General features: G+C 35.9%; 1 protein-coding gene across 1 annotated transcript in view; it reads left to right on the top strand.

The window, feature by feature from the left end:
* The window catches only part of LOC129755478 (protein takeout-like), a 32,621-nt gene extending 6,345 nt beyond the window's left edge, over positions 1-26,276 (top strand). Inside the window, exons 2-4 of the mRNA XM_055751992.1 lie at positions 3,447-3,539; positions 25,191-25,525; positions 25,740-26,276. Of these exons, the coding sequence (XP_055607967.1) occupies positions 3,447-3,539; positions 25,191-25,525; positions 25,740-25,982 (671 nt within the window). The 3' untranslated portion in view covers positions 25,983-26,276. The remainder of the gene's footprint in view (positions 1-3,446; positions 3,540-25,190; positions 25,526-25,739) is intronic.
* Positions 26,277-27,813: the final 1,537 nt, after the last annotated feature.

The raw sequence follows: 27,813 nt of genomic DNA, 5'->3' as shown, positions 1-27,813 counted from the left end.
ACTTGTCCGGGCCCATTTTGATGAGTTCAGCTGCGATGCCATCCTTCCCAGCCGACTTGTTTCTATTCAACTGGCGAATGGCTTCCTTAACTTCACTCATCGTTGGGAGTGGCTCCTCTTCGTCGTTGGCTTCGCCGGCGATGTACCTTCCCCCACCGTCTTGATCTCGTGCATGTGCGCCGTTCAGGTGTTCATCGAAGTGCTGCTTCCACCTTTCGATCACCTCACGATTGTCCGTCAGGATACCCCCGTCCTCATCCCGGCACATTTCAGCTTGCGGCACGAAGCCTTTTTTTTTGAGCAATTTATTGATGACTCGCAAAACTCCGTGTTTTACAAAAATCAAACCAACTGGCATCCCAGCCAGTCAGCAGCCAAGCCAATAGCCAGCTATAAAATTTCGGCTACGTTTCGCTCTAACCCTCGTCTACTCTTTGCCGAAGTGAGACCATCATATCTAGATTCATTATGAGCGAGCATAGTCGAATAAACGTTTCACTTACTGAAAACGTGTATAGACAGAGCCTGGCAATGTTATTCAAACCGTGTGGAGCACTTCTCTCAGATTACCCTTTTTTCCTTTTTTTTGAAAGATTTAAGCTGTTTTCCTCAGATTTAGAGCTTTCATCTCCTATGCTCTCAAGGCAAAAAAGCTTAAATTTGAGGAAAAAAAAAGCTTAAAAACGAGATTCACGAGCACATATTTAAAAGATGTTGGTCACACTATACATACACAAATCGTGTAACGTTGCAGGGATCTGCGCATAGGCCGTCGAAAACATACCCTTGAAAAGCATGTTTTAGCAAGTTCAGTATAAATTGTTAACATAAAATCACAGCTAAGATGATTCTTTATCGATGTATTCGAAACTTATGTCTTATTTAATCTTCTTTGTTTGGTGACACCTAACTGCAAGTGTTTAAAATATACATCTACACCGATCTGTCCGCTGCATTCGACAAGGTGAACCATGAGATTGCCATCGGAAAACTCGAACGCTTAGGATTCTGTGGTACGCTACTGGGCTGGTTCCGCAGTTACTTAACCGGTCGTAAATTGATTGTTCGAACGGGTAACACCTTTTCCAGGCAGTTCCCAGCCACCTCTGGTGTGCCCCAAGGTAGCCATCTAGGACCGATCATTTTCCTAATTTATTTCAACGACGTGTTGTCACTCCTCAACGTCCCCAAACTCTGCTATGCCGATGACCTAAAACTATTTTACACCATAAACGACCACGACGACATAAATTTTCTGCAATGTCAATTTAACCTCTTCGCTGATTGGTGCGACCTTAGCTGTCTGCCATTAAACCGCAACAAATGTGCAGTCATCAGCTTTTCTCGTAAGCGGCAACCTTTAATCGCGGAGTACTTCCTAGGAGGCGAACCCATCTCACGTGTGAACCACGTTAACGATCTTGGCGTAATCTTAGATCAGCGCTTGGAATTCAAGGCACACACCAACTACGTGATTGACAAAGCATCCAGAAGTCTCTGTTTCATTTTTAGAGTGGCGAAGGACTTCAAGGATGTGTATTGCCTGAAAAGCCTATACTGCAGCATCGTTCGTTCCATCCTTGAAAACGCATCAGCTGTCTGGTGTCCCTACTACCAGAACGGTGTCGATCGGCTCGAGGCTATCCAGCGGCGATTCTTGCGATACGCCCTTAGACATCTGAACTGGCAAGACCCTTTTTGCTTACCTAGCTACGAAAATCGATGCCGCCTCATAGATATCGATACTCTTCAAGCTCGCAGACAAGCAACACGTGCCTCATTCGTCGCCGACCTCCTGTCATCGCGAATCGACTGTCCCACGCTACTGGAGGCTATTCCGCTTAGTGTACGACCCCGTGGTCTTAAAAATCTGGATCTTCAGTTGTACATTCCCCTTCGAATGAACAATTACGGAGCTAACAGCGCCCTCATCGGCGCAATGAGATCGTTCAACCGTTTCTCGGCGCATTTTGACTTCGACGTTTCGAGGGATGTTTTCCGAAGAAAAGTGATACGGGCCTTGAGAACCCCATAGTTTTTCTTAATGTTATGTTTTTAATTTTTAATTTTAAGTAATCATTTGGATCAACATGTGATCCGTTGATAAGAAATAAATAACAAATAACAAATGAAAATAAAAGCCTTATATTTTCACAACTCAGGAGTTCTTAATGATAAATTAATACTTCAATCTACCGTGGAAAATCACATCATTACAAACAAATTGGTAGTATTTTACAGGCTTAATATGTTACAGTTGTTTGAAAACATGAATAAAAAATTTCGATTATTCAGATTTCCTTTGAACCCTTACTTTGTTTTTAAGGGTATAAAATCCGAAACTTTGAGCGCTTTGAGACAGGACAAAATGTATATGGTCGGTTTTCTGAATACGACATGACCCATTTTCCTAACCCTAATGTATACATATTTAAAAATATGTTTAAGAATGCTTAAAATTCTCCAATTTGTTTGTGTTTATGTTAATCTAGATAACTCCTTATTCGGCAGACTTTTTTATTTTTGATTGAAGCGGTGATTATGCGGTGAAATAAAATCAAAACAGGAAATATTTTTCTATCACTCATTCTCAATATTCCTCAATATTCCTATTTATTTAACAATATTCCTTTCCATGGTTTTCATTAACCTTCCGTGGAGCTTTCTGTCAATGATCCATGCCTGAATCAATTGACTTCTCAAAGTAGATTTAAAAAAAATCTGTCACTTGTTTAAAATAAAAAAATAAAAAATCCGCATATTTCAAGAATGAAGTTTGGAATATTAGTTTGGAATAAATATTTTTAAAATGTTTTATGAGGTTTATTGAAATATCATTAAAGGTTCTTTTTCCAAACAAAAATATCAATGAAGAAATGTGACCTTCATATCACAAAAATCTATGTAACGTATATAAGCTTCATAGGAAACCTCAAATGGGGAACTTCAAGATAAACACACGGTACGATTTGCACGGGTGGATGACCCACCGGCAACTATCATCGATGTGACCGCCCCCAATTTCAGCCGTTTAGTTTGGCGCGTATGGCAATTTGTTAAACATAAGTTGCCAACATTGACTAATTTGTCCATCTATTTATGGATGCTTGCCTGACTGCCCGCCCAATTGTGTAATGAGCAGTTGAAGCTATTGGGCGTTTTTCTTTCTTGCAGTCGATTTTTACTTTGCTCCACAGAAAATCTACGCTATGAGTGAATGAAAAAAAAAAAAGTACACACACTCCGGTGGGTCGGTTTCAAAACCGGTCGAATCTGTGGCTGGTTTGTTTTGCTAATCAGCTGATCGGCTGCCAAGTTTTAACACGGCAAATGGTTTTCTGGCTTGCGTCCTCCCCGATGATGCCAATAACTTTGATAGCCAGGCTATTGATAGATTGTTATTATTTTCACCATTAACCGACCGTTTTTTTCCTATTTCGTTTCAGCTGAATGGTTGCGGGTCTGCCGGAGGGAAAATCCCAATGAAGATAACTGCTTCAAGAAAATGTTCGAAGGAACGTTCCCGTACATTGCTAAAGGTAAGTCAGTCGTGTGAGACGCTTCGGTCGGTTCGTTTTAGCAAATTCGCGGGGTAGTTTACAAATTGGTTCCACATTTGCAAGTTTTTTGGGCTTCATTCAATATTTCCATGCATAAGGTTGCCAGAATTTTGTCCACTCCCATCCGGGCCTAGCAACTCCGGGCATTTTTTTCAAAAAAACCTAGCAAAATCCGGGCATGGATTTTAATTTTTCAAATCCAAAAACCGGGCAAAATTTAGTTGTTATTATATATAAAAGCAAAGAAAAAATGCAAAAAAAATTAAATTTATATTTTATTAATGTAATTGAAGACTTCCAATAATTTTTTGGAACACTTAAATATTTAAAGGTTTATAAAAGTAAATTATTTGAAACAACCGTCGAAAATTTCCATACCGTTAATCGATTTTGCTGAAACTTACTTAAAAACTTTGATTTTTTTGGTTTCTTTGTGAAAAATGTGAAAAATCCGGGCAATATCCGGACTTTTATCACGATATCCGGGCAACCTAGCCGGACCGGACTATCTCGAAATTTTGGATCAAATATCCGGGCAAACCCGGATAAAACCGGGCAATCTGGCAAGCTTATCCATGCATATACACTTTGAAAGCAATTCAGTTGATGCATATCATCGATTCTTTATAACTTGAAGCATTTAACAAATTTTCGTGTAAGGTTAGTCTAAAATATGTATCAAATACGATATATATTTCCTGCAACATAATGATACTCTTGGGTAAACGGGGTAGGGGGGCTTGTGATATAGCTCAGTTGGCAAGTCAGATGGCAGCCCCATCGCGGGATAGGGACTTTAGGCTAACAACCTACTGTTCCCGACTTGAAATTGTTACGGACTCCGAAAGAAATGACCGACCTGGAACTTTGGCGACGACTTTTAGCATGAAAACACGGACACGAATTGGAACTTGGAACGTTTTAACCCTTGCCCAACAAGGCAAACTCGAACAACTTGCTAGAGAGGCTAGCCGCCTCAAGCTTGAAATTCTGGGGCTGAGCGAAGTCCGTTGGCCTAATACTGGAGAACACAAGACACAATCCGGGCAAGTACTGCTTTACTCTGGCATACGAGGAGAACATGCTACTCGGGAAAGAGGAGTTGGTTTCCTGTTAAGCCCGCAGGCCTACACGGCCCTCATTAGATGGGAACCAATAAACGAAAGAATAATCGTAGCCAGATTTAGAACACGGGTTAGAAACCTTACAATGGTCCAGTGTTATGCGCCAACTGACGTTGCCGACTTGCAGGAGAAAGAGCAGTTTTACAGTCAAATGAACAGCGTGGTAGAGAAAATTCCGAAGGGTGACATTCAAATCCATTTGGGCGACTTCAACGCAAAAATTGGCTCCGACAATCAGGACCTTGAGCGCATCATGGGGCGCCATGGTCTAGGACAGATGAGCGAAAACGGAGAGCTGTTTGTAGAATTTTGTGGCAACAACAACAACATGGTGATCGGTGGATCGCTCTTCCCCCATCGACCAGCACATAAGGTCACTTGGGTATCCCGAGATGGCCGAACAGAAAATCAAATTGACCACATCTGCATCAGCCGAAAATGGAGATTTCGTCCTTGGCGAAATACGACTGAGAGTTGCGCGTGTCCAACGGCGCGAGGAGAAAGTCGGGTGTCGATAAGACGTCCGCCGGTTGGAGAATCCAGAAGTGAAAAGGGCATACGTTGAACAGCTAGAATCCCGAGCCTCGGAGCTGCCGACAGACGGAACAGTCGAAGAACAGTGGTGTGGAATCAAGAATGTCTTTATCACGACGAGCCATGGTACTCTCGGTAAAGTTCGTGGAAGAAGAAGTTAATGGATGTCGGATGAAACTTGGAGGATGATCGATGATCGGAGAAAGGCGAAAGTCGGAATTGAGCAGGCATGTACCGGGTCAGCCAATGCAGCCGCCCGCTTACGATATGAGGAGCTGCAAAAGGCAGTTAAACGAGCTTGTAGACGAGACAAGAGAGCCTGGACAAACTCCCTAGCCGAAGAGGGAGAAAGAGCCGCCGCCAATGGAGATATCCGATTACTTTATGACATTTCTCGCCGCCTCAGTGGTGCAAGGACTAATGCAAGAATGCCGCTGAAAGACCGAGCAGGTCAGTTATTGACCGATCGAACAGATCAGCTCAAACGATGGACTGAGCACTTCGAACAACTCTTCCGAGTCACGAATAGCGATGGCCAACAGAATCCGCAGCTCGAAGCGCCAACAGTAAGTCGCATAAATGGCGTCAACTCGGAAGTGCCTTCGCTGGCTGAAATAGAAGCGGCAATCAAGAACATGAAATCCAACAAAGCACCTGGGATCGATTGCATCCCTGCTGAAATGCTCAAAGCCGACCCTGCCCTGTCAGCACAAATGTTGCACCGTCTTTTCGCTGACATCTGGGATACTGCAACATTCCCGGCCGACTGGATGCAGGGTATCCTCGTAAAGGTCCCGAAGAAAGGAGACCTGACAACCATCAAAGTACTCTGCAAAGTGATCCTGAACAGGATCCAGGAGAAAATTGACGCTACACTCCGACGGCAACAAGCTGGATTCCGATCCGGACGATCATGTGTGGACCACATCACAACGCTACGAATCATACTGGAACAAATCAACGAATTCCAGGATTCTCTTCTGCTGGTTTTCGTTGATTTCGATAAAGCATTTGACCGACTTAACCATGAAAACATCTGGGCTGCTCTAAGGCGACGAGGGGTCCCAGAGAAACTAGTCCATCTCATCGAAGCACAATACGAGGCATTTTCATGCAAGGTCTTGCACGATGGTGTCTTGTCCGAACCAATCCCGGTAACTGCTGGAGTGAGACAAGGATGTATTTTATCACCGCTACTTTTTCTCATCGTAATGGATGAGATTCTGACTGGATCGATCGACTGTGCACAGAACCGAGGATTGCCGTGGAATCCTTCAACAATGGAGCAATTGAACGACCTTGACCTGGCTGACGATATTGTTTTGCTCGCCCAAACACAACCGGATATGTAGAGCAAACTCGACGACCTCACCGAAAGTTCCAAGGCAGCAGGTCTCAAAGTCAATGTCGGAAAGACCAAGTCGATGGAGATCAACACAGCAAATCCCTCCAGTTTCATGGTAGCTGGGCAGCGGGTTGAGAGAGAGGAGTGCTTCCAGTATCTTGGTAGCCAGATAACGCCTGATGGTGGTACCAGGAAAGACATCGAAACCCGGATCAGAAAGGCCCGATTTGCGTTTGCGAGTCTCCGAAACATCTGGCGTTCACGCCAGATCTCTCTACGAACAAAAATCCGAATCTTCAACTCAAACGTCAAATCCGTATTGCTGTACGGATGCGAAACTTGGTGCACATATGCGGTACCGTCAACTGGGGCAACATGCAACAATTTTCAACTTCAATGGCTTCTAAAAAACGTATGTTCACAATTAATCCTACCCATTATGCATCAAAAGTTTTAAGGATGCTGGGGTATCAAATTGGCGTTGTTAGAAAAATTATAGGTTTCTTCAGTTATTTTTAATTTTTTAAAAACATGCGATTTTCACCCTCCTTAGAAAATGGGGTAACTTGCAACAAACTTTGTTTTTAATGAAAAATCATATGAACACGTACGAAAATTTATAGTTTTGAATATATTAGCGATGCCTTAAAGACCATTACGCATGACAACACCAATTGCAGTAGTTTTTGGGTCTGTAATTACTAATTTTCACATTTTTTCTGAAAATGAAGATGCTGCATACATTTAGGGGTTGAATAATACTACGAAAAATTCTAAAAGCTGAAATCATGAAAATAAATGTTTCGATGAATAAAATTCCAATGTTTACAAAGGCGTGATGCAAAACATTCATATTCCAACACATGGAAACGAGATTTACCAGGTATTTCTTTGATTTGCATTTTGTTGCATTAAACCCCAGACACATAACGGAATTTGAAAAATATTTATTTAAAAAAATTGGGTGATTGTTCGAAAAATATTTTTACACCAACAATGTTGGTATAACATGAGGAAACCAGTAAAAAGTTTGTAGGTAATATTATCAAGCCGATCCGTCATACTGGATAAAGTTTTTTTTGGCATACATTTATGTACATTTATTGCTCGATTTTTCAAATTTTACATAAAAATAAAAATCTTAAGAAAACTAGCTTAAGATGTGAGAAATTATGTCATCATCGTTTTGTGATCATTAAAAGATAACTTTATTACAATACATTAAATTAAAACTTGATTTAATGTAGTGTTATATAAATGTTGCATCGAACCCCGCTGTTGCATGATGCCCCGTTTGACGGTAACGACGCGAAAACTGCAAGTTTTTGTAAATCGCTGCCTGCGGAATATCATCCGCGCTTGGTGGCCTAGCAACTGGATCTCAAATGAGGAACTACATCGCCGGTGTCATCAAAGGGCGCTAGAAATCGAGATTCGGGAACGTAAGTGGAGATGGATTGGGCACACGCTGCGGAAAGATGAAAGCGAGATTTGCAGAGAGGCGCTAGATTGGAATCCAGAAGGTCATCGAAGAAGAGGCAGACCCAGAAACTCGTGGCGGCGAAGCCTAGCCGCTGAAATCCGAACTGTCGACGAGAATCTTGACTGGGACCAGGTGAAGACGCTGGCTCCGGATCGTCAACAGTGGAGGTCTTTTACAGCGGCCCTATGCACCGGTGGATCGGCGCGGGATCATTAAGTAAGTAAGTAAGTAAGCAAGTCAGTTGCTTTCTGAGCCTATGTCCGTGAGTTCGAACCCAAGAGTAAATATCGTACCGGATAAGTTTTTCAATGACTGCCGGTCAACTGCATGGTTGATATAAGTCGCGAATGACATAAAAGATGTTAAAAACGACTATAATCGAAACAAAAAAAAAATGGGTTAACGGGGTAGTTGTAAAACATAGAGCCAAACATTCTTTCATTGGTGTTAAAATTTTGGGAAGAAATCCAAAATTGCGCAGCAGACCGTGGCGTATTGGATATTACCATAGTGTTCTCTGGTAACGGTCATGAGGTCGAATCTCGGTTTTCTAGCAATCTGACATACACAGTACAACGTAGATTATTGATTTCAGAAATTGTAAGATGCTAGCTAGTCATATCTTTAAGTTAACTTTTAAGTGATGCATTATTTAATAAAATCTCAAGAATTATCTCAGTACGAGATATCCGGTTAACTTTTTTTCTTTTCCCACTTCACTTAGTTTATTTTAATTCACTTGACAAATTCAAACATTCCCAGTGAACATAATGTTCTTTTAAGGGTTTGTTATGCTGACTTATTGGAGGCTAACCTTTTCTGTTTATTACATAGTTTACTTTACAAATTTTAGGTTTGTTTTATTTTTCATATCACTCATGTTTGATTTAGTTTATTTCGATATGCTGTGGGTGTTATCTCGTTGGGTGTCTGTTGATGGTGACTGCTCATATTGGCGGATAATCGAGGAATTGAGATAAGCAGTAGAGTGAGTCGATTTTGGGTAATTTTTAAATTCCTCAAACCCTGGGGTCTAAAAAACTCCGTTTTGGTTCAAAACTCATCCGTGATTTTTTGTAGAAATTAAAAGTAACGTTTACATTAGTAAATTTGAACTTTTAGGTTTGTATGGAAAAAATTAATATTTTGTACTGAAAAATTAACATAGTTTTTGTTTCTTCTGTGGAACCGTTCCTGCAAATAGTTTTTTTGCCACTTTATAACTTCTCGAGAGCAAATTTTCTGATCAACAACTTTGTGCAAGACCATAACTTCGTATCTCATAATATAGAAAAGTTATTAGCTGTTTCACAAAGGTGTGTCTTTTGGCATTGATAAACAATAAATTCAATTGACACCACTGTTGGGTGCCTAGGGAGGTATTGAATGACAACTTTTCATGCCATACTTCGCTGCCGTTGGAAGCATTATTGTCACATGTTACATTCTGAAATTTCCTACTTTTTGGTGTCTAGAGGACTAATTTCAAAATTTTTGTTTGCCATTGTTTTATAGAAACATCAAGTTCACTCTAAAAAACATGTTTTTATTAAATAAAATAAAAATATTCATCGCTACGAGGCGGTAGAAATCAAAATACAGACCCCGTTCGTTTTTGGCAACACGCCCGTAAATTTTATGTTGCCAAAATCGAATGTTGCCAAAATCGAATGTTGCCAAAATCGAACGGGGTCTGTACCTCACATATCAAAATGTAACATGTGACAATTATGCTTCCAGCGGCAGTTCGCGGGGCACAAGCAGTGATGTCAATTGTATTCATTGTTCATCAATGCCGAAAAACTTACCCCTGTTGAACAGCTAATAACTTTTTTGTCAAATAAAATACGATGGAGCGGTCTTCGACAAAGTGTTCAGCGGAAAAATTCCTTTCAAAAATTCATAAATTTTCACAAAAACTATTTGCATGAGCTGTTCCACAGAAGAAACAAGAATGATGTTGATTTTCCAGTACAAAATATTAAATTTTTCCATACAAACCTAAAAGTTCAAATTTACTCATGAAAACGGTACTTAAAAATTGTGAAAAAACAATCATGGATGAGTTTTGAACCAAAACGAAGTCATTTAGATCCCAGGGTTCGAGAAGTTCAAAACCCAATACGACTCAGTCTATTGAGCAGGTAGGGTAACGGACTTATTTTGGACCGGGTACATATTTTGGACCACCTTGAAGCTTTTTGCCAATATTTCTCTCATAAATCATGTTAAACTCGAAAATTTTGAACAAATATAGTTGAAGCTATTTCTAATGATTCAAATTACATCTAACATTTCATTTAAGTAAGCTGATAACGGAGAGAAAATTGAAAATAAAGTTTTGAATTTTCACAGTTGGACCGAATCAGGGCCATTTCAGAAGGACGTGCCATTATTGGAGTCAACTTTCAAGAGGTTTGCTGCATAGTTGTGAAGAATTTTACAAATACAAACATGTTCACAGCACACGTGAAAACTATTTTGCAAGCTCGAAAAAGCAAAATAACTGGTTTTAATAGCAATTTGACCCATGTCGAAAATAGGTCCTACTTTATTCCTTAGGGACTTATTTTGGATCACTCAACATAACCTGGGTATTATACTTGCTGTTGAATGTTCAGGAACGTAATAAGACGCTGTACGACGAAATGAAAAAATTATGCACACTATTTCAATCACTCATTATGAATTGAATTTGGAATTTAAGCATAATTTTATTTAATCAACTCGCCAAAGCCCAAACTTGCCATTAGGCGAGGTTCACTTTAATCGGCATAAAACCAAGCCAATCATAGTTTTAACTTACTTTTTGTGCACTATGCTTTAAATCACGTTAATCTCACAATCTCCATCAATGGCAACTGTTTGATAAGCAGTTGTTAGAAGCTACAGTTTAAAGAAGCCTTAAAACATGAAAACTTGGACTTGCACCAATTTTTTATTAAGTCATTGTATTTTATGTTTTATGAAAAATTATTGAATGTTTGGTTTAAAAGTATCATCCGTTTAGGGTTGCCAGTAAAATGAGTGCATTCAGGAATGATTTTCGAGGAAAAAAACTTGGGTAGGTAGAACAAACGAAATATAAAACCCATCTAAAGAAGGAGTTTGGAATAAAAACGACTACAAATCGGCAAATATGCAATGAGTTTAATTTTTGTAACAGTTGAAATATCTCAGTTAATATTAGAACAATTTTATCAAATAATATATTCAATTATAGCTGTATATGTTTCAAAACTTGGGAATAGGTGGTTAAAATGTGTAAAATTTACAAGCGATAAAGTACTAAAAATCTAGTTTTTCAACCCCTGTGGTTATGCAATTATAAATAAAACTGTTGGAAAATTACTCCAACGATAAATTTTATCCTAGAACAAAGTAAGTATCAAACTTAAAACTCAATGTTTGTGAAAAAAATCTGGACAAAAAGCTAGCATAAATCTCGCACATTTTTAAATTTGAATCTATCTACAGAACTGAAGCCAAACCAAATTCTCTAAGGCTTTGGAAGTCAACATGCATCAATTGATGTCGCGAAGTTCTAAACTTATCATTGGGTCGCCTGAAGGAGATTTGGGTTCTGAAAATTGAGCTAAAAGATAAGTCAACTGGCCAGTATTGAACACTGCAGAACAAATTTCGTCAAGATTTCAGTGTGCTGTCAGAATTTTCATAACATTTGGAACACACTATATAACAGGAATTTTAATGTTTTTACTTTATTCTTATCGAACAAACAAAACTTGACTAGTCTATAACAATAAGAAAAGACAAAATTATCTGAATAATTCGCATAATTGCGCATCAATCGCTGTCGAAAAATAGCAAATTTTAGAAAAAAAAACTTATTTAGTTTAAGGGTGGTCCGAAATAGGTCCAAAGGGTGGTCCAAAATAAAAAAAACTGGTGGTCCAAAATACTGACCAGAGTAATGATTAAAGAAACGTGTTTTTGGGCTTAAATCTTGTTACATTGCAACAAACGACGACATTTTTCGTTAGAAAAAGCCTTGATCTTCGTAATGAACGGATAAAGTAGTCCAAAATTGTAACATATGCTTTTTTATTCCAGAAAATAGCATAGCCACTTCCCAAAGCGGTCCAAAATAAGTCCGTTACCCTATACAATGGCGGTGGTGATGTCAGTTGGCGGTTCGTGCGGTAGCGATTAGTGGAAGCGGTGATGTGAGAGTTTAAAAAAAAATAGCAATTTTCTTTTAGTAAAAGTTTTGAATATACATAGTTTCGAAGTTTAATACCAGTAGTCTTACTTTTTCATTGGTCTTACGCCGTTGCGCTTTAAGTGAAACTTTAGGCGGGGCTTGAAACTTTATGTAGTGCAAGATTTGATAGAACCAGGAACACTGGTTTAAAGTTTTGCAGCTATCAGGTTGAATCTTATTTTCTCATATTCAGTTTTCAGTCTCTTGACAACTAGTTGGCCAGTTCGTCTTGTAGCTCTGATAAAATAGTTCTTTGCACGGATGCACTGCACAGTGGTCAAAAATATTAAAAACTTGATCGTTGCTTTTAACTTTTTTGTTTTATATTTCATCTTCAACGTGTCTTGGGGAAATTTTTACAGTAGAATGAGCTCTACAAGAAATTGATATGAATTTTTTATTAATCCTCTATAAGTGAGATGAAAAATCTAACCTTCAAACCGTAAATTCAATCTCTTTGCTATCTTTGACAAACTTATTTAAAATGCAAATTTATGAAACTTTTTCTTATACGTCAAGTTTATGAAACAATCTTTTTGAGTTACAGTGTAAAATATGTAAATAACCTTAAAAAATATGTTTATTTATCATAACTTTTTCCTGGTAATTTTAAAATCTTCAAAACATTCTACTTTTTGTGGTGGAAAATTCGACTGGAAATATATTTTTTTGGGGAGTTTTTTCCGGCTTGCAGTCTTGTTTTTAGCAAAAACGACGTATTGATTTAGATTTCCAACACTTCGATCCTTATTGGATCTTTTTCAGGGACCAAAATAGTGTTTATTTAGTTAGTTCTGCTGATCATAAAACATAAACATAAAAATCGCCAGCAAACAGATGATTTGATCGATCTTCTCTTTAGTCAAAGATAAAACACCATATGGATAAAACACAAATGTAATTTACAAAATAAAATGTAACGGAGAAGAGAAACCGGAAAGAAATGATGAAAGCGTGGGGGAAAAATGTTAAGCTTGCTACATAGGACTTACTAGTTTGAAACTAAAGCAGCAATTGTCTCAACATCGATGTCAAACAAACGAATTAAAAAGTTTATGAGAACTTGGATGCATCAAAGCAGACTACCCAATTGCAAAGCTGAGTCATCAAACTGCACTTCTGGATCACGAGATCACCACCTTTTCGACAATGAAGGAGCCAGGATTATCGACAGGGGAAACAACCAGGAAAAACTGAAGATATTGGAAAGCTGCCACATTAAAACAACTAAAAATATTGAAAACATTAAGAAAGACACTGAAAATATCCTTTCTTCATACGCAAACATTTTCCAATTACTCGGAAAAATAAGCAAACTGCCAGATAATAAAAAATACACACAAAAAACTACACCATCAACACACATACACAACAACTGATTTTTTATCAAAACAAAGTAAGTGCAAAGTGAAGACTATTCCAAAAGTTCGATTCTGTGAAAAATTAATCCCAAATATAGGTACTAGACAAACTGATTTTTATTCGCAAACAGCTGTACGCAGTAAGTCGATACACTACACCTTATATCTTAAAAAACAAAATAAATTAAAATATTCGGAAAACAGATCAAAAGACAGCTATACACGACCAGTCGAGTCGACACTCACAAGAAAACGGCATCTTTTCGGTAAGAGATCATAAATTGTGATCAGCAGAACTAACTAAATAAACACAGTCCCTGAAGAAGATCCAATAAGAATCGAAACGCTGGAAACGTAAATCAATACGTCGTTTAAGCCGAAAAAAAAGACTGCAAGCCGGAAAAAACTCCCCGACAAAACATTCTACAAAGTTGTTAAAATGAACAAAATACATATTTTTGTTGAACATTGTAAATATGAAAAATTTAAGGTTTTAGAGCTATATTAAGAATTTGCATAAAATCAGTGCTCAATATTTCAGCCTTTATTTCACGAACAATCGGCAACTTTCGGCTGCTTGTACTGTATGCAAATTGATCATCAAGATTTTGTCTATGAAACACTGAAAAAGTCGTGTGTATCCACGAGTATTCAAGCGAGATACATCTATTTTGCTTTGCCATGGTTGTTTGTTTTTCTATGTACTAAAACAGCACATTTTAAATAACAAAGAAGATGCAAAAAATACTGTGCTGTTTGGAATGCGCTGTTGATGCATATATCATTGTTTTTCTATTTGACAAAGATGCAAAAGCAAAATAGATGTATCTCGCTTGGATACTAGTGAATACACACGATTTTTACAGTGTTCTATAGACAAAACCGTGATGATCAATTTGCATATAGTGCGAGCTGCCGAAAGCTGCCGATTGTTCTTGAAATTGAGCTTTTATTTTATGCAATTAGTCAATATAACTCTAAACACTTACATTTTACATGCTTACAATGTTCGACAAAGATATGTACTTTATACAATTGAACAACTTTGTAGAATGTTTTGAAGACTTATAATCACCGGAAAAAGGTATGATAAAAAAAAGTTTCATAAATTTGCATTTTCTAAGTTGGTTTAAGATAGCAAAGAAATCTGAGTTATGGTTGAGAAGTGCCAGGCCCAAGATGCTGCAAATAGAATAAAAATCTGGAAACTAAGTATTAACCACCGTGTTCATCGATCTCTATAGATCTAAATTTCAAAATAATTCCGTTTATTGGAAATAAAAAACTTGAGATTTCATGTAATATAATGAAGTTAAATTAGTAAAAATTATACAAGTGACATTAAGGTCCCCGTACTTTTTATACATTCTTTAAAAACCGAGAACTTTTTTCATTGACAATGAAATCGAATAAACCAAACAATTGTAGGGGAGAATGAGGATACTTGATTTCTGGGGATACTTGATTCCTTAGCTATATCTCGAAACTGGAATGTCTTACAAAAATCATATGTTCTAGAAAAATGTGCCAAAATGAGCAAAATAACAATGCTTGTAGTTCAAAAAATTTTAACAAAATAATCGTTTGAGTAATTGAGCTTTGTTTGAAAAATTTCACAAAATGTAACTTGAAGATCTTTTTTCATCACTTCAAAATGTTCCTTACATGGGAAAATTATGAAAAAAAAATTTGTTCCAATGTATCAATCATTCGAGCGTAAAATGAACTTCATAATGCCATATTTTCAAAGCAATGGAAAACTCTCAACTTTTTTCAGAAAAAGTTTTCTAAAATGTTGATTATGGGTACAATTGATCCCCTAGAGTTGGGTACAATTGACCCCCTTCCAAACGACATATTCTTTTTTTGAATTGATCGTTATGATTGCTGATTACGAAATTACTAATATTTATCCAAAAACAAATATTTATCAAACATTTGTCTAAAGAAAAGAGCAAAAATAATTAATTTTCTCTTAATTATAAAAAATAGCGCCTTTAAGTATGCAATGTTATTAGCGTTGAGACAAAGTTATAGAATTTTCTTCTTATGTCTGCTATAAATTATGAAATGAGAACAAACATGACCAAAATAGTCAATTAACATTCTATCTTGGGATTTTGTTTGATTTTCAAACAATTATTAGGGCTGGGGGGGGGGGGGGGCTTTAGGGGATTAGGGCTTCCTGAATAAAAGATCAAGTCTCCTTCAATAGGGGATCAAGTCTCCCCTAACTTCAGAAAAATCGCAATTTTCGTTCTAATTTTAGGAGCATAGAAACTTGAAGTTACAAGCTGTCAGAAAATGTCAAAGACGGCAAGTTGCTAAATTTTTCCAAAAAGATATGGTGAAAATAAGAAAAGGGGATCAAGTATCCCCACTCTCTCCTAATGTTCTTTGGAATGGTCGCCAGATTGCCGGGTTTTAACCGGGTTTGCCTGGATATTTGAAACAAAATAAGGAAACAGTCTGGCCCGGCCCGGTTGCCCGAATTTCATCAGTCGATGAGTTTTGATGAAAAATTTCATTTTTTTTTTATTTTTGTTGAGGAAGTTCTGAGTTTTGACGAAACTTGCCCGGATATTGCCCGGATTTAGGTCGTCAATTCTGAAATCAAATGCCCGGATTGTGCCAGATTTTTATATAAACTTGCCGGATTAGTCCGGCCCAAATACGTGCTGAAAAATTCTGGCAACCTTATAATAGGGTCTAAAACGACACTTTCGGAAAATGTGACAGCGAGCATCGTGTTGTAGGCATTTGCAATTGACTGGAGAAATGTTGAGGTCATGGGAGGGTATTTCGAGCCAAACACGTTTTTTTTCGCTTAGTGTTGTTGGCAAGGTTAAACCGTCAAACGTGGCATCATGCAAAATCGGGGTGAGATGCAACATTTATATAACGCCACACAGATGCAATTTTTAATTCAATATAATGTAATAAAGTTATTTCTGAATGATAACAAAATGATGATGACATAACTTTTCGCATATCAAGCTAGTTTTTTCTTTGTCATATAAAATTTGAAAAATCGAACAATAAATGTATAAATTTTAATATTTTTCGATGCCGTAAAATACTTGACCCAGTATGCCGGGTTGGCTTTATATCATCTAGAATTTTTTAATCGTTTCCTCATCCTATACCACCACTGTTGGTGTTGAAGTATTTTTCAAATAATCACTCATTTTTTTATCAATATTTTTTTATAATTCAGTTGCCTCTCTGGAGTAAAATACAACAACATGCAATTCAAAAAAATTCCTTTTAAATCTCGTTTCCATATGCTGGAATATGATGGTATTGCATCACGGGGTTGTCTACATTGATATTTCATTCACCCAAATATTTATTTTTATGATTTCAGTTTGTAGAAATTTTTGTAGTATTGTTTAACCCTTAAATGTAGCATATGCATTGGACTAGTTCACTTTTCGGCTTTTTTCGCTGATCACAACGCCACTTACAGGGTTTGATCCTCATTCATTTTCAAGAACTCTGGCCGAATTTGAACTCATTTGAGTAAGTTTCCAGCGTGCGCTAAAAGTTTTATTGAAAAAAGTCCATTTTTCTGGAAAATTTCCTTAGATGTGTTCTAGCAAGCTGTTGTTAATATAAAATGATAATTTTATAGTGCTTGGTGATTGGTATGACAAGCATTCGTATGGACCTGATTTAGATAATTGACTAAATCAAACCGAAAAAAATTAAAAATTCATAAACTACCTACTTTTATAGAAAATTTACTTACAAGTTAAGAGCTTAAAATCAGTAGTAAATAGAAAAAAAGTATTTTCGATATAAACTTTTCATAAAAAGATAGCCTTATTTTTAACCTTTAATTTGATGTATAACACTTAATTATCGCAACAGTACAAGCAAAGATGTTCAAACATTCACATCACATTCTTTGAATCATAATGTTGTCTCCATTCAAGTTTTAGCATCATGCAACCTGCAAAACGTGGCATCAAGAGGACTTGCTTACAACTTGATCAAAGCGCGCTTTTTTTAACTCCTGGCCCCGTCATGGGGTATCCTTTCTTGTGCACAAGTTGGTGTGGAGCAAACTTGAATGAAAAATATTTTATCAAATCAAATTTGTTGCATAGATATTTGAATAACTTTGCTAGCACTCTTGCAATCATTAAGTGTTCATCAAATTAAAGGTTATAAATAAGGCTATCTTTTTATGAAAAGTTTATATCGAAAACATTTTTTTCTATTTACTACTGATTTTAAGCTCTCAACTTGTAAGTAAATTTTCTGTAATAGTTGGTAGTTTATGAATTTTTAAATTTTTTCGGTTTGATTTAGTCAATTATATAAATCAGGTCCATACGAATGCTTGTCATACCAATCACCGAGCACTATAAAATTATCATTTTAAATTAACAACAACTTGCTACAACACATCTACGGAAATTTTCCAGAAAAATGGACTTTTTTCAATAAAACTCCTAGCGCACGCTGGAAACTTACCTAAATGAGCTCAAATTTGGCCAGAGTACTTGAAAATGAATGAGGATCAAACCCTGTAAGTGGCGTTGTGATCAGCGAAAAAAGCCGAAAAGTGAACTAGTCTAATATGCATAACACCGCTGCAAGCTTTGTATGAAAATTTGAAACGATTAAATTTTACACCTCTCATAACTTTTTTGTTAGCTTTTGCTGCCAGAAATAGCAATTTAAATTTTGAAAGCGATCAATCCTGTCCTTATTTGACGCAAAGGGTTTTAATTTATTATGGAAATTTGTATGGGAAAACAAAAGTTTTTATTCAAAAATCTCCAAAAATGTACTGTAAGTTTCAGAAAATATAACTTCGGATAAAACATATTTCTCGATTCTCAAATTCATGTGAACAAAGTAAAAACTGAACTTGTACCCCAAACATGATATTCGATGTTAAACAATTTTTTTTTCGTTCAAAATTTTTTTTTATTTAAAGCGTTTTAAATTTATGCGTTTTGAAAGCTGTGTAACCTTAGGATGAAAATAAAAAATCTTACTAAAGCTAGTTTATTTATTCCGCCAAACAGTGTAGGCTACATATATATAATAACTTAAACCTAGAGATTACAATGTTCAAATAAGCTTAATAATAATAATTTTTCTTTACATTTACAAAGTCAGGTTCTTCGGTGCCTGTTACCGTAAAAACCTTTTTTCAGCTGCTGTTTTGACATAGTTAAGTCTATATTCTCATAATGTTTATTATAACTATACATTAAACAATTAACAGGACTATATTTTCCATAATCAGTTCGAGTAGAGGTTATAATGAAAAGATTTCTTGTTCTTAAATGACGGCAAGGACAATAAAAGTTTAATTGATTTAGTAGATAAGCAGACTGAACGCGCTGATTAATTATGTCGTTTACAAAACAGATTGCAGCAAACTCTCTTCTTACACTTAATGTTTCCATGTTTATAAGCAGGCAACGTGATTCATAGCTAGGTAATTGGTTCTGAGACCATCCTAAATTTCGTAAAGCGAATAGAACAAATTGTTTCTGGACTGATTCCAAACGGTTTTTATGTAAAATTTGAAAAGGCGACCACACAACGCTACAATACTCAAGAATAGATCTAACATAAGCTGTGTACAATGTTTTTATTGTGTATGGGTCTTTAAAATTATAACTGAAACGTTTTATAAATGCTAACATACCGTTTGATTTCTGGATTATTGAGTTATAGTGATCTACAAAGGTAAGTTTTGAGTCCAATATAACTCCAAGGTCTCTAATCTTGTTGACTCTCTCGACAGGATCATCTCCCAATTTGACAATTTCATATGACTGACATTTTCTTCTGGTAAATACAATATTTGAACATTTTGCCACGTTAAGTTTGAGCAGACTTTTAATGCACCATTTGTTAAATACATTAACTTCGTTTTGAAAGATTCTAAAGTCTTCTTCGCTATTCACTTTCATATAAAGTTTCATATCATCAGCATAAATTAGCACATTTGACTGCTTGAGAAGACAAGTTATATCATTTACGTATAAAATAAATAATAAGGGGCCGAGATGGGGGCCTTGAGGCACACCAGAAGTAACGGAGATACTTTTTGAAAGTGAACCATTAAATCTAACAACTTGTGAGCGGTTCGTTAAATAGGACCTTATCCATTTCAGTAGGTGTGAACTGAAACCCTGTTTATTTAATTTAAAAATTAACATGGGGATGTCAATTCTGTCAAAAGCTTTACTGAAGTCCGTGTATAAAGCCTGTACAGAATTACCGCGATCCATACAGCTAATATTATAGGTAACAAACTCGAGTAAATTAGTGGCTGTAGATCTTCCTTTAACAAATCCATGTTGCTTTTCAGTAATGAGTGTTTTAATTTGGTTATATATTTTTGCATTCACTATAGCTTCGAAAAGTTTTGGTATGCACGATAAAATGGCTATGCCCCTGTAATTGTTTATGTCAGATTTTTTTCCTGACTTGAATATGGGTACAAGAAATGATTCTTTCCATACTTGAGGAAAAACACCTGATTTCAATGAAGAGTTAAATAGAAGAAACAATGGCATACTCAGTTCATTTACTAGATTTTTTAAAAGAAGTGGAGGAATTCCATCAGGCCCGGGCCCTTTAGTGCTGTCTAAGGAAGAAATGGTTTTACATATTTCTTCAAAGGAAATTGATTCTGAAACTGCATTGTAAAGCCAGGAAATTTATTGATTTATTTAATCTTTGCAAAAAATTTTTTTATTAGAATTATTAACAGCTCTAGCAAGCAAATTCTGCCACTTTTCAACGGATATAGATTTTTTATTTTGAAATGGTTGTAACTTTTTTCATGGAATTCTTAGCTGCTTGTCATGTTTGCAATTATTGAAGCTTGAGAATAGTCAAAACCAAGAATCAAAGACCGACTTCATTTCATTCAAGCTTTTTTGAATTTTCTGGTTGATTTAGGAAGTGTCTTTTTAAAATCAATTCAAAGATGGCTGATGCACTAGCAAGGTAGGTTCATTTTAGATTTTTTTCCGAAGATCATAGTTTTAATTGCAGTTTGTTATGCGTAAAAAATTACTACGCAGTTATTTGGATTCAATTGTGGACAAATGCTATGCAGAATGTTGACATATCCGATATTCTTTTATCTTTGAATATTTTTTTATTTTTAGGCGTATGTTTGACATGTAAATTACCAAAATGCATTTTGGCATGCCAAGAAAAGGAGCATACCAAGTTAAGGCTCACTTACCCTAATGTGCAAAAATTTCTTCTTCCATACAAATTTCCATACAAAATTGAAACGCGTTGCGCTAACTCAATCAACCAAATCATCTCAAATTCTACACTGATGCTTGGTGACCCAAAAGTTATCGAAAAAACATATGGGAGCAAAAAGTATTAGCGGTCTAATGCAGCATCCTTATTTGCAGAAAAAATGTGAAAATTTGTTTATATAACTATAAACTTTCATACATTTTCATGATATTTTTCATTAAAAACAAATTTTTTGGCAAGTCACCCCATTTTCTGAGGACGGTTAAAATCGCATGTGCTAAGACAGGGGTGAGCAAAGCGCGGCCCGCGAAGCTTTTTTCAAATTCAAATGCATTAACTTTTCTCAACAATGCATTGTTAGGAAAATTTATATGACTTAATCAAATATGCACTTATCTTAAGGTTGTCAGATTGCCCGGTTTTATCCGGGTTTGCCTGGATATTCGATACAATGTTTGGGAACAGTTCAGCCCTGCCCAGTTGCCTGGATTTCATTGAAAAATACCCGGATATTTTCACTTTATTTGGCAAATAAAAAAATTTTAACCCTTCGTTTCATAAAGTAACAAATTTGCAACAATTAATGTATGGAAAAAGTGAAAAATCGTATTTTATTTCAATTTTTTTTCTTGATGTACTCATCATTTCCAACTGTAAAAAATGATTTTTAAGGAAAAATAAAAAATCATGAAATGAAGGGTTAATTGTGTTGTTAAATTATTATTATATTATATTTAGCCACCAGAACAAATTTTTTTAACAGCGTTTGTAAGAATAATCATGAAAGGTTTTTTCGAAGCTTAAAATACGATTTAAAATCCGTTTATAAGTTTTGATGAAAAAAAATTATTTCAATTTCTTTTATCTTGATTATTGTTGAGTATTTTTTGGGTTTTGGCAAAATTTGCCCAGATATTGCCCGGATTTTTGGTCGTCTATTTAGAAATGAAAAGCCCGGATAGTGCTAGGATTTTATAAAAATAGCCCCGTTTGTCCGGCCCAGATACGTGCTGAAAAAAATCTGGCATCCTCAACTTATCTGCATTGGCCCCACAATCATCAGGTTGTGATCTTTTTATTGGCATTTTAAACATTTATTATGTTTTGTTCAAAGGCATAAATGCAATATCGTTTATAACGTAACTCAATATTGGAATTTTTTTTTATTGAAAATACATTTTTCTTAATAATTTTTCTCCTAACATTTTGAATAGCAAAATCCATTCAAATGAGCCGAAAGAGCAGCCGAATATCGGAAGCTACTCATGATCAAAGGAATTTCGAAGTGCGTTAATGAAGTCGTTATTTTTTATTCAAGCAAAAATAAAGTTATTTGTGAAAAAACATGCTCAGCAGATAACTTTTATAAAATATGTTTTATCCAATTCGGCAAAAAGGCTTCAAATACTTACAAAAAAATTTAAACCAAAACTTTGTTAATTATTTTTTTATTTCTGAATATTGACATAAATTGAGAAAGTTTATTAAATAAAGCCTGGGTGAACGATTTGAGATTTTTTTATCAACATGAATCAGCCGGCATTAAAGTTACCGACAAAAATTATTAGTTGTTAGTTGGTGAAAACAAAAGATATCTGAAATTCTGTTATTCGACCCAAAAGGTCTTTGAGGTTTATCTGTGATGCCTTTTCAAAAATTCTATTGGAAATTTACATCAAACATTGATAAATTGAGTTATTTCACATATAATTCGCATTCCACATTGCCGAAGTCATATTAAATCTTTAGAAATCATATCCCAATGATATCTAAATAAGATTTAAAATTAAAAAAAAATATGGATAAAAAATCTAGAATCAAGAATGTAGTTTTGAAGATATTTGTTTAAAAATATGGGAAATTGAACATTTTTCTGTTAGTTCGACAACCTTCCTCAACATCTCAATGCAATGATATGATCCAATTCAGAACTTCAATTTAAAAAAAACAGGGTTTTCACCGTTTGTAGGAAAAAAATCTATAGACAAGTTTTACTTGTGGAAAAGAATAACAGAAAATAAATTAGCGATTCAACGACAAACGCTAATAAGACTGCGTTTTCTTTGAATATATATTTTTTAACACTGTTAGTTATCACTGTGGTACACACTTAATCTTTTCTCCTGTGATCGGGAGGATTTTGTCCTGTATTTTCAACAGCTGAAATTACAGGACAAATCTCGGGACAGAAAAAGTGCTCAGGAAAACAACTGTCAACATGACCTGTAGGTTCGAATCCGTGTTTTCCTGTACTTTGCAGGGCTATTGAAATTTTCCTGTGAATTCGAAAAGGCTTTCTCCCGAGTTTTTTAGTGAATTTAGGTATCTTTTCCCCCGCTATTTTTTCATTTTAGTATTAAAATCAATCCCAATGCACTATTAGAAAAAACATACACAATTGTTTGCCAGAAAAAATGAAATTTATTTTGAAATGTTTGTCACATTTTTTTAAAACTTTTATTTCAATGTGAACACATGTTCATTAACGCAACACAACACACAGGCGCCGGATGGTACTCCCCACAGAACCGCCGTGGTAATCTGGCAGGTAAAGCCTTGCGTTCCGGGGCGATGGCCCAAGATCCCACACGGGGGAAAAGCATCTTGCGTCCGAATCAGCACCGCAGCTGATACAATACTACGCTGGAACATGGTCCCGCGGTTGCACGTTGCTCCGTTCTTCGCAACTGCCATTTTACTTTCGGCCGAATGTTCTGCGCGAGTACCGACCACCAAGTAATCACAACCAACGGTAAATGGTAAAGAAACGACGAGTTAAAATGTTTCGCGGTAAAAACGATGACCGAAAAAATTGAATAATAATGAATCTGAAAACACAACTGTCATTCCTAAAACGTCACGTGACACAGGAGATTTCTTTCCTGCATTTGATCGACTTCCTGAACACTCGAAAGAGAATTCCTACGAATTTCAGGATCACGTAATTATCACGAGATTCGATTAGCTATCTTCCCATGGCCCAGGAAAACTCTTGTTTTTTTACAGTTCAAGTGTCATTTTGAGCTGTTTTCCTGTAATTCAGACGATCATGGTCCCGAGCGGAATAATTGCAACCTTAGTGTGTAAGCTCCAGAAGATTTTTAAATGGAACGGATAACAAATAGTACCATTGGTTTTAAAAATAATGTTGTAAGAACGAATGTTTGCTAAAAAGTATCTACTACTAAACAATTAAGAGAATTTTAAAATGTCAAAGTTGTAGTGATGTACCTTTTCAATACCGGGTATTTAAAAAGTCATTTTGAATTCCTGTTTTTAAATACGTGAATTATCTTTTTCAGAAATAAATTCGTTGTTATACAATTGACGTGAAGCTCTGCTAATTATAAAAAAAAAATCATTAAGTGCGGCCCGCCGACAAGGTTTCAAATTTCAAATGGCCCGTTGGTTGAAAAGATTGCTCACCCCTGTGCTAAGACAATTATAAATAACTAAACAAACCAATAATTTTTCTGACGACGCCAATTTGATGTACCATCAACCTTAAAACTTTCGATGCATAAGGGGTATGATTAACTGTGAACATAAGTATTTGAGAAGCCTTTGAAATTGAAAAGTGTTGCATGTTGCCCCAGTTGACGGTATAGAATGTTCCTTGTTATTGAGGTGGTTCAGGTGGTTATTTTTGAGCATAGTTACGGTTTTGAAGCATTTTAATAAAAGTACGGGAACTTTATTGTCTCCATATATGTAGTTGGATAGATATGAGACGCCAGATCTGGCGACTTTGGAATGTTTTGTATGTGACAGGGCCAGCCGGGATAAACAACTGTCAATCATATACGGAATCCGTGACGACGAGCGTTAAAAGGGATTATGTACATATATCTTCACTGAGATTCCTGTTGTAATAAAGTATTTGTAACGTCATGTCTCCTCGCACTTTTTTAGATTTTTTTTTATATTTCTCAGCATGAGTAAATATTGATCATGTTTTGCATTTTTCCTTTTTGCTGTCAAACATGCTGAAAGCAGTCTATTATAAGAAGGTTCATACGAGTTTCTTTATGTGGAAGAGTGTGGCGGGCCGCTAAAAAATTGTATGGTTGACCATTTTACAAAAAAGTTATATTGAGTTTCTATGTAGGAACTAAAACCCTTTATAATAAAGACATGAAAAATCTAGCTTCCAATACATTTCGAATAAATTCGATCCGTTGTTCAAATTTTTATTTCTATTATCTTATATGTACCCTAAACTACAGCATTGATGGTCGATGTAGTTGTTTATACAAAGTTATTTTGTGTTCAAATTAATAAGTTTTATACGATTTTTCTAGGAATCCCGGAAATCGGTGTCCAATCGTTTGACCCGCTACGCATCGAATCGGTCCAGGTATCCCGGGGTTCCGGCGCTCTAACGCTGAGTGGTGGTTTCAAGAAGCTCAACATCAAGGGGCCCTCCAATACAACCGTTAAGCGAGCCCATTTGGATTTTAAAACCAACGCCCTGAGTTTCGATCTGGAGATTCCGAAGCTGAAAATCGATGCAGCCTACAATCTGAAGGGAAACGTTTTGCTGCTCCCTCTCGTCGGCGACGGTGACGTAACGATGGTGCTCAAAGACGTCAAAACAACTGTCACCACCAAGATCGGCGTGCGTCCTTTGCCTGAGGTAGTACTTCTTTTTTTTTGTTTAATTGTAGCGATACAATTCGTTGAACCGGCTAGACTTTGAACGAAAGGGAACGCTCAAGAATGTAGTTTTCCTTGCGTTCAATTACCTGCCACATTACTCCCGGGCGAAACTTCCTAGCTTCCTCGACAACCTGCTGACTCTTAACATTCTCTTCCCTTGTTTTTCTCTTTTTCTTTCATTTTCTGTAAAGGACGCAATCTTTATCGAGGAGATGAAAGTAACTTTTCTGGTTGGTGGAATGCGCATTCATCTGGACAACCTCTTCCAAGGCAACCAAGTTCTGGGGGCGTCGCTGAATCTGTTCCTGAATCAAAATGCCAACGAGGTGATCTCCGAACTAAGAACAGATCTCGAGCATGGCCTGGCGGACATCTTCATTGGACTGTGGAATGAGCTGTTTAACAAACTGCCACTGAAATTGTGGATCAAGTGATTGACACTGTATTGAAAACCTTTAAAAAATAAAACTCTCCAAACGGAAGCACTGAAATGCACCACAAAACGCATGGGAACGTACAATCTCTGTAAATATTGGATGTGTCTAGGATTTTGTGATTTATTTTTATTTTATTTTTCTTCCTTTGCCAATACTAAGTATTTTTAGTTTAATGAACAACTGTGTACAACTTCGTAGTTTCTTTGTTTTCGGAAGAAATGTCTAAAGTAATGATTATTCTTAATGTTAGGATAGCGAAATTTAAGCTGTAAATAAATATTGAAATCGAAACGTGCTGTTGTTTTACTGTCAATCCGAAAGCGGTTGATGTACTTTAGTCCATGATGTAGAACTCCTAAGGTTCTATTATACATATTTGACACATTCCACCGTGACGTGAAATCGCTTTTCCGGTCTTTATGAACTGTTTTCATTCTAGAAGTCATCTAATTAAAAAAAATGATAAAATTCAGTACCTAGTATCGATTACTTTTATGACGTGAATTCACGCTTGAATTGACCATTTTTAAATTCAGTCCATAGCACATTAATTTTCTGTTCTCTGTATGGAAAAAAGGATATCGGTGTCTTCAAATGAGTTGTAGAAAAAAATCTATTACCCACAAATTGATGTGCAAAGCATCTCGATTTAACAACAATGAACAAAGTAAAGCCTCTTTAATGTTTTAACGTGAATTCACTTAGTTTAAACAGAACAGGGTAGCGGACTGAATTGACGTCACGAAATTTCATGTTATTCTGAACCACCCTCAAATGAAAGCTCTAAAGAATGGTTCAGAATAACTTGAAATTTCGCGACGTCAATTCAGTTCGCTGCCCTGTTATGTTTAAACTTATGTTAACTTTATGTTTACTTTTAAATGTGATATTTTGTTGATCCAACCATAAACCATCATAAATCAGTTGAACAATCATAAATTTTTAGTATGTTTTTTAAAAACTTTTTCTATTTCTATTATTACTATTTTTCACTGTTTTTATTTGAAGATTTTCAAAAAATATTTCAATATTTTCGTTTTTCATTCCCTAATGAAAAAAACAGCTCAAAAATACGGTTGTTGTATACATTTGGAATAAATAATACTGCGACAAATTCTACTAGCTGGAATCATAAAAATGAATGTTTGGAAATTAACAAACGCGTGGTGCAAAACAATCATAGTTCAGCATATGGAAACGAGATTTAAAAGATGAATCTATGATTTAGCAGCAAAGAGTAACTGTATTACAAAAAAAAAATTAAAAAAATGTTGATTATCCGAAAAAATATTTTTACACCAACAGTGTTGGTAAAGGATAATGAAAGCAATATAGAGTTAGTGAGTGTTAGTGATATCATGAAGCCAATCCGTCATACTGGGTGAAGTATTTTACGGCATTGAAAAATGTTAAAATATTAACATCTGTTGTACGGTTCTTTAAATATTCTTTGAGACAAAAACTTTAAAAAAATAACTCACGATGTGAGAATCTATGTCTTCAATATTTTGTTATCATTAAATGATAACTTTATAACATTATCTTATATATAAAAATGGAAGCGTTTTCTTTGTAACACCATCACGTATAAACGGACGGTCGGAATGAATTGAAATTTGGTATCCGAGTTTTTTTTGGGAAAGATATTGTATGTGAAATAGTTTCTAGATTCTTTTCTATGGAAGGGAGGCTCCCATACAAAATCAACTTAAAACATTAAACATTTTTTGATGATTTATTAAGTTAAAAGTAAAACGAAGTTTACCGGGGCAACTAGTATTAAAATAAAAATTGAATGAGTGTTTTGATATGCAAATGTTGCATCTAA

Source organism: Uranotaenia lowii, chromosome 3, assembly GCF_029784155.1.
Source record: "Uranotaenia lowii strain MFRU-FL chromosome 3, ASM2978415v1, whole genome shotgun sequence".
NCBI lineage: Eukaryota > Metazoa > Arthropoda > Insecta > Diptera > Culicidae > Uranotaenia > Uranotaenia lowii.
This window is presented reverse-complemented; position numbering and strand designations above follow the sequence as displayed.